At 41.1% G+C, this 7,642-nt stretch overlaps 1 protein-coding gene across 1 annotated transcript in view; it reads left to right on the top strand.

Annotated features, from left to right (window-relative positions):
* TESC (tescalcin) overlaps window positions 1-3,454 on the top strand; it is a 118,433-nt gene extending 114,979 nt beyond the window's left edge. The window contains exons 7-8 of the mRNA XM_030218240.1: window positions 1,505-1,552; window positions 2,549-3,454. Coding sequence (XP_030074100.1) covers window positions 1,505-1,552; window positions 2,549-2,626 — 126 coding nt within the window. The 3' untranslated portion in view covers window positions 2,627-3,454. The remainder of the gene's footprint in view (window positions 1-1,504; window positions 1,553-2,548) is intronic.
* Window positions 3,455-7,642: the final 4,188 nt, after the last annotated feature.

A 7,642-nucleotide genomic window follows, 5' to 3' on the forward strand; every position in this document is an offset into this window, starting at 1 on the left:
TAGTCGAAGAAGATAAAGATCTGTGCCGATTTTCTGCCAGGCACTGTCTTTACAGGTAGTAAATGAGAGCTCGTGCACAGTCCAAGGTGTGGAGAGCTTTCTCTTGTGTGTGGAATGTGGTTTCAGGTAAAAGGGAGCAACGCTAGATCTCTGTCAGAACGGAAAGCCATGACTACCCTGGAAGAAGCCTCGTTGCCCAAGGAGTCACCACCAACCCCTAATTACTTCAGTTAACAAGAGCGGAATTTTAGGTCAATATCCGACAACTAGCAGCAATGCCGACCAGGCTCAATAGTCAGAACCTAGTGTAAACCAGAAAATATAGGACAAGGGCAGCTGAGCACTCTCAACCTTTAAGGGATATTCTCAGATGTAAAAATCCTAGCTTTTGCCACTATATTGAGTAGACGAATATTGTAATTCTCTTACCTTGGCAGCTAGAGGTGTACAGGGACAGAAATTTCACCCATCCCTGCCTGCCCCACTGGAATCTCCTCCATCCCCACCCGTCTCCTGTGCTAAAATAATGACTTATGGTAAAATAACTCAACTTAACAATAGTCCATATTGATAACCTCCCCTCTTGATGCTTATGAGCATTTCAATGCTATCAACCATATCCATTAATTTTTTTTAGTACTGTTATAATTCCCATGGCACAAGGAAAGGATAGGTAGGCTGGCCCTGCACTACATTTCCACGGGAACCCCACAGGACCTGCACTATTCCCACAGGATCCCTGTGGACCTGGAGGGTTCTCCGTGGGAGTCCCATGGACCTGGAGGGGATTACCCACGGGATTCCCGCTGACCCCATTCCCATGCAGCTCTCTACATCATACCCTCCCTCCAGAAACTTCACTGGCTGCTAATCACTTTCCATATTCAATACAAGGTCCTTCTCCTAGTACATAAGGGGCTTGCAAGCGGTTACTTCCACATTGCTTACACCCTTAATGTCATCACTCACCACAAACTTTCAGTATGAAAACCATCTTGTCCTTCCCTCAGTTACAATGCACAGCAAGGCAGTTGCGCTTCTCTAACTTTGACCCTTACCTATGGAACGCCCCTCCCCCAACCTGAGAAGAAAACCAAATCACCTTCGATTCAGACCCCTAGTACTTCAAGGGAGAGGTTTATCTCTTTTGGACCACATGCATTGAAAGAGGGGATCAGCCTCCTTCCTATCCCTCTCTCCTCAACCCTCCTGCTTCTGATGATTTAATAAAAGCATAATGTAGTTACATTATGCTTTTATTTGCCTTATGAAAGTTCCTATATATTTTTTTTCTCTCTCTGTATACTGTGTAAACCACTTTGCTTTACCCAAGCACTGGAACTATTTCCCCAAAGGTGAATATGGCTTCCAGTCATATCATCTAGGCACAGTGTTCTATTTGGTTCTGTATATAGCAATTACTTATAGCTGTTTTTGATAAGGCCTTGAGGGTTCTATTAGAGTATATAAGTGTTTGTGTTACTTATTTTGTCTATTTTTGCAGGAGCCAGATCAGATATATGAAGGAATCACATTTGAAGACTTCCTCAAGGTCAGAGATGAATTTACAGTGTCATTTGTAGATTGGATCTTCTTTTTAAAATATTTTGACTTTTGACCCCTCACAGTATCACTGGAAGCATGAAAGCTCAGTTCTGTGCTAGAGTTCTAGGGGTCATGTCTCTGCCTGTCTTCCAACTCACTAAACAGGCTGGCAGGAGTGGCTGCTATAGGGTATAATTAATAACAGCCATGTTAGAAGGGAGATAACTGGTGGAAAAAGTCAGTGTTTTCCTGTTTAAGATATTATTTTCAAAATTATTTTATTAGTAAGCCTGCTGTTCCCCTGAGGCTCTAGAGGCGGCCATCTTAGGTCATATCTCACAATGTGTGTTACCCACTGGATCTCATTAGAAAATACTAGCTCTAGTGTTTCTACCAGGGCTTTTTTTGAGGGGGTATTTGGGGGTACTGAGTACTGGCACCTTTTCCATTGTCTGCTATAATTGACCCATGGCCATGGACCCCAAGTTTTAATGAAAGAGCTCAGGCTTTACACACCAATTCAGTCTTGTCATAGATTCTGTGATTGGTTACAGGGGGCCTGGCTATTATGGGGTGGGTCCCTCAGTGATCACCCCACTCCTGAAAGGTGGCCTAGCATTTGAGTACCGGCACCTTTTTTGCTAGAAAAAACGCACTGGTTTCTACTAAACTAAGGGGTATTTATGTAGCTGACAGCTGTGGGCTGAATTTAACCCCAAATATTCAATGCCAGGCCGTCCAGGCCATTTATTGAATTCCCTCCTAGATGTGGAAGGATGAATATTGAATTACGTGTGGCATCGTGTATGCTTAAAACCCATGAGGAAGAAAACAAAGCAATGAGTTGAAGAACATCCCTAAAGCATTGAGGTATATGGAGTTCTGCCTTTGCCAGTAATAAGACCTACAAAATACCTAATGAAAATCTTATCTACATTTCTCCAAATTGTTTTGCTGAGCTGTAGCACCATATTGATTGATCCATTTCTGAACATTTTTCCAGATCTGGGAAAGCATTGACATTGAGACCAAGATGCATGTCCGTTTCCTAACCACGGATACCGTCCCATTCTGCAATTGAAATGAAATGGTGACGAACTCGGAGAAGAAAGGAGGCAGAAGAGTGGAAATTGTCTTATGATGACAAAGAAGCACTATTTGTACAAAGCCTAAAATAATTTTGCTATGATCACACTATTTATGTCAAACTGGGGTAGATTTTCAAGAGCCTACGTAGAAATGACATGGGTAGAATGGTTGAAGCCAGCTAAGTTCGATTTTCAACCAGCTAAAAGTGCAGATTTACTAAAAAGAATTTCCCACACACACATAAACGGCACTGGAAAAAACCAGTCTAGCGCTATTACCTCAAGTAGACGCGGTTTATAGAATATGCGTAGTGCCTGTCCTGAAGACTAAAATTTAGGTGTGACCATTTACACAATCTATATAAGTTTCCTCTTTTGTTCACTGACTCCACAAGTACATCCGATATTTGGACTGTACACTGAAATATAAACCTGATGATCCTTGATGCATTAATTTTTAAAATGTTAGTGTTTCTTCTCTGAAACGTTTCTATTATATAGGAAGTACAAAAACTTTGAAGGAAGATGCTTAAAATCCCACACGTTCTAGGCACAACACTATCCATAGCCTGCACAATCGTGATTATGTTAATCAGCCATTTGTAAACAATATGTGCACCTAATTTTAGTGTTGGTGACCCGAAAAGGGCTAACTGGGCTGCTTAATTTAAAGTTGGGCTCGTATGTTAAAGTATGCGCAGTTTTGTAAGTGCCCGCGCTTAACTTTGGTGCAGATCAGGCAAATTCCATAACAGTGCATGTAATTTTTAGGAATGCCCATGCTCCTCCCATGGCCACGCCCCTTTTGTGATCTGATTAGAATTTACGTGCGCAGCTTTACAAAATACATTTAAAGATAATAAACAGAAAAAAAAACAAAACAGAGAAAAGAAAATAAGATGCTACCTTTTTTATTAGACTAACTTAATACTGATCAAAGAAGAAAGGTTACCTTCGAAAGCTAATCAAAAAATGTATTGTTCATCCAATTAAAAAAAGGAAGCATCTTATTTTCTTTTCTCTGTTTTGTTTTATTTCTATTTATTACCTTTAAAAGTGGACTGACATGGCTACCACATCACTCTACTCAAAATACATTTAGAAAGTTGCGCCCATAAATTCTAATTATAGCTGGTAATTGCTTGCCAGTGGGCATTATTGGCACTGATTTACTTGTTAAACAATTACATTGCAAGCGCAATTTGGAGGTACTATTTTAGTCACCTTATATAGAATCTGGGGGAGAGGGGCTAATTCCATGACAGTGCGCCTTCATGGCACCTATTCTCTAAAGCAGGGGGGGGGGGGGGGGGGCAACCTCGGTCCTTCAGGGCTGCAACCCAGTTGGGTTTTCAGGATTTCCCTAATGAGCATGCATGAGATCAATTTGCATGCACTGCCTCAATTAATAGATCTCATGCATATTAATTGCTATAGGCATATAAAAGTTCCACTTATACAATATAGATCCACAATTTTATTGAATACACAAATCAATACAACCAAATCACAAGTATTTATTCATACCCCCCCCCCAAACCAACCCTGCTACAAGTATATGTGACCCCATAACACACTGTGCCTTTGTAAACCAAAATTGAAGACAAAACTAGATACAGTCACTGTTTATACACTGTGAGAACCGAATGATTTCCAGTCAGCAATGGATTATAAAGTATCCTTAGTTGCTGAACACTCGGTTCCACACACCGCTTCAATCAGTAGACTAACGCAGAAAAGTTTTCCTCAATAAGGTCCCACCAAGCAAAGAGGTCGGACAGGTGGCTGTGCTGAAAAACACACTATTGCCCCCATGCTGTTACGTACTGGCTCAAGCTCTACACAACATCATGTTTCACCATTATGGTGTCATCAGGAGCCGGAGCTTTAAACAAATCACAAGTACAGAACTGTTACATATACAACAATACAATTAATACTCTTGCAAGTCAATACCCCCACTAGATAACATTCTTACCTTAAACAGCAATGATTAAAAATACTCAGACTGCCCCACGGTGGAGTAAACCAGTGAGCGGTGCCAACCACACACCGCTAAGCCTGAAATACACCCCCGGAACTGACCCACTATATGCAACTTTTAATTACACCAGTGATCAATCCACTTCCATATTCAAGCCAGCAGGGTGCATCATACCCCAGGTGTAAATCATATGCCCGTGATACATCCCCTCCCCTATTCCAATTTACCTGCAACAATACCACAGAGCACAGTTCCAAAGGGTCATATCCCTCCTCTCTCCAATGTGAAACCAAAGGCGCTTCAATCCAATGCAGCCGTAAATTAGAGATTTGAACTAATGTAGTTACAAAAGCCAATTGGCAATACACACATTTACCACATTTATGATGGACTTCTTCCTGGAAAGGTCATCCATAAAATGTTTAAAAGATCTGTTAATTTGAATCATGACTGGCTTTTTACTCGGTTGGAGCACATTCAGCATAATGTGGATGTTAGGGTGACTTGTGTGTTGTCTTATTTTGATCGTCCATCATGTTAGAAAGATTATTCAAAGACATTGGTCGGTGTTATCTTTCCATTCACAGTTGGATGAATTGCCTAGGTTTGCGTATACTCGCAGCCCTAATTTAAGTGAAATGCTTGGTAAATACAGGGACAGGGAGGTGCATAGCTGGCTGGAGGGCAGCCATCATAAATTTGGTAAATGCGTGTATTGCCCATTGGCTTTTGTAAGTACTTCAGTTCGAAATCCCTAACAATTTGAACTAAGATTTAATACAGATTGTGCTTCCAAGCATACACTATGCACGGTCACAGTGTGCCCATGTAACAAGTGGTACATTGGGCAAACGATTAGAACTATTAAGATCAGAATTCCACAGCACTGAGTAATTTACGGCTACATCAGATTGAAGCACCTTTGGTTTCACACTGGAGGGAGGACGGATATGACCCTTTGGAACTGCGTTTTGTGGTATTGTTGCAGGTAAATTGGAATAGGGGAGGAGATGTATCGCGAACTTTAATGTATAAGGAGCAGCCTATGATTTACACCTGGGGTACAGTGCATCCTGCTGGATTGGTTGCTGGTGTAATAAAGAGCTGCATATAGTGGGTCAGTTCCGGGGGTGTATTTCAGGCTTAGCGGTGTGTGGTTGGCACTGCTCACTGGTTTACTCCACCGTGGGGCAGTCTGAGTATTTTTAATCATTGCTGTTTAAGGTAAGAATGTTATCTAGTTGGGTATTGACTTGCAAGAGTATTAATTGTATTGTTGTATATGTAACAGTTCTGTACTTGTGATTTGTTTAAAGCTCTGGCTCCTGATGACACCATAATGGTGAAACATGATGTCGTGTAGAGCCTGAGCCAGTCCGTAACAGCATGGGGGCAAGAGTATCTTTTCAGCACAGCCACTCGTCTGACCTCTTTGCTTTTCTACTACTACTACTACTTAACATTTCTAGAGCGCTACTAGGGTTACGCAGCGCTGTACAATTTAACAAAGAGAGGCAGTCCCTGCTCAAAGAGCTTACAATCTAATAGACAAGTGAATGGTTGGTCCGATAGGGGCAGTCAAATTGGGGCAGTCTACAAATTGTGTTTGTCTACAGATTGAAGCAGTGTGTGGAACCGAGAGTTCAGCAACTAAGGATAATTTATAATCCATTGCCGATTGGAAATCATTTTGTAGAAGATCAGTTCTCATAGTGTATAAACCGTGACTGTATCCAGTTTTGTCTTCAATTTTGGTTTACAAAGGAACAGTGTGTTATGGGGGTCACATATACTTCTAGCAGGGTTGGTTTGGGGGGGGGGTATGAATAATTAGTTGTGATTTGGTTGTATTGATTTGTGTATTCAATAAAGTTGTGGATGTATATTGTATAAGTGGAATTTTTATATGCCTATTGTGTGAATTTTTCCATTTTTAAGATTGTGAACCCAGATTTTTGAATTCATGAATGCATATTAGTTGGGGAAATCCTGAAAACCCGACAGTGTTGCGGCCCTTGAGGACTGAGGTCACCCATCCCTGCTCTAAAGGAAAATAAAGCACCTTACCTACACGAGCCATAACAGTGGTGTAATTGTTTGCTCGTAAATGCTGGAGCTGTGTGTGTAATTTACATTCTCTCAGTTGCATGTGTAAGTATGAGACCTGCCCTAGCTGTATGCGTATCTGTAAATACGCACGTATTTACAGAAGAGAGCTTAGGTGTGGATTTGGTATTTATGCACATAAATTTCACATATGCAAATATATGCCATTATTTTAATCATTTAATAATAGGTACCCAAATGTTAGCGCCTGATTAATAGAATTACCCCCATACTTTGTATTTCCATTAGAGAAGACTTAAATAAATGCATACTTTTATCCAGACAATGACTCAGTCTTCAAATACAATTCACACGCTAGTGTATGTTTGAAGAGCAGGTGAGATTGTGTGGGCTGAAAAGTTTACATGTGTTGTCAGTTGGGGGCTTATTGAAAATGTACATCATTGTGTTTTCCCATTATATCTTGCAGAAACAACGCAGTCTCACTCCATAAAATAAACTCCAGTTTCTTTTATTAGTTCAATAGCACTTAATTATTTTTAATACGTTATCTAGTTAGTTGGAATCGGCGCATTTGACCTTCTGTAGTGACTGTTTTGAGCTATTGTCTGAAGACGGCAGGGACAGTACTTCACATAAACTCTAGGGTGTGGGGCTAAAAACCGCTATCAACCTATAACTATGCGTCCTCACTCCATTCTCAAGCAAACTCAAACATTCCACTACATTCACTGTCATTTTTGAAAGCTGTGGGGTAACAATTTAACATCAATCAGCTTTTCTAGAGTACCACTAGACTCAGGGCCAGCTTAAGACAGGAGCCAGGTGAGGCACCCTAAGCCTACCTCACCAGCTCACCCTTCATAGTGGTGAGAGTATGTTGCGTAGCTCTTTCAAAAGTTGGCTCAGGGTGCCACAACCCCTTGAGCCAGCCTTGCCTACACTGGAGAGCACAGTT

Source organism: Microcaecilia unicolor, chromosome 11 (genome assembly GCF_901765095.1).
Source record: "Microcaecilia unicolor chromosome 11, aMicUni1.1, whole genome shotgun sequence".
Lineage (NCBI taxonomy): Eukaryota > Metazoa > Chordata > Amphibia > Gymnophiona > Siphonopidae > Microcaecilia > Microcaecilia unicolor.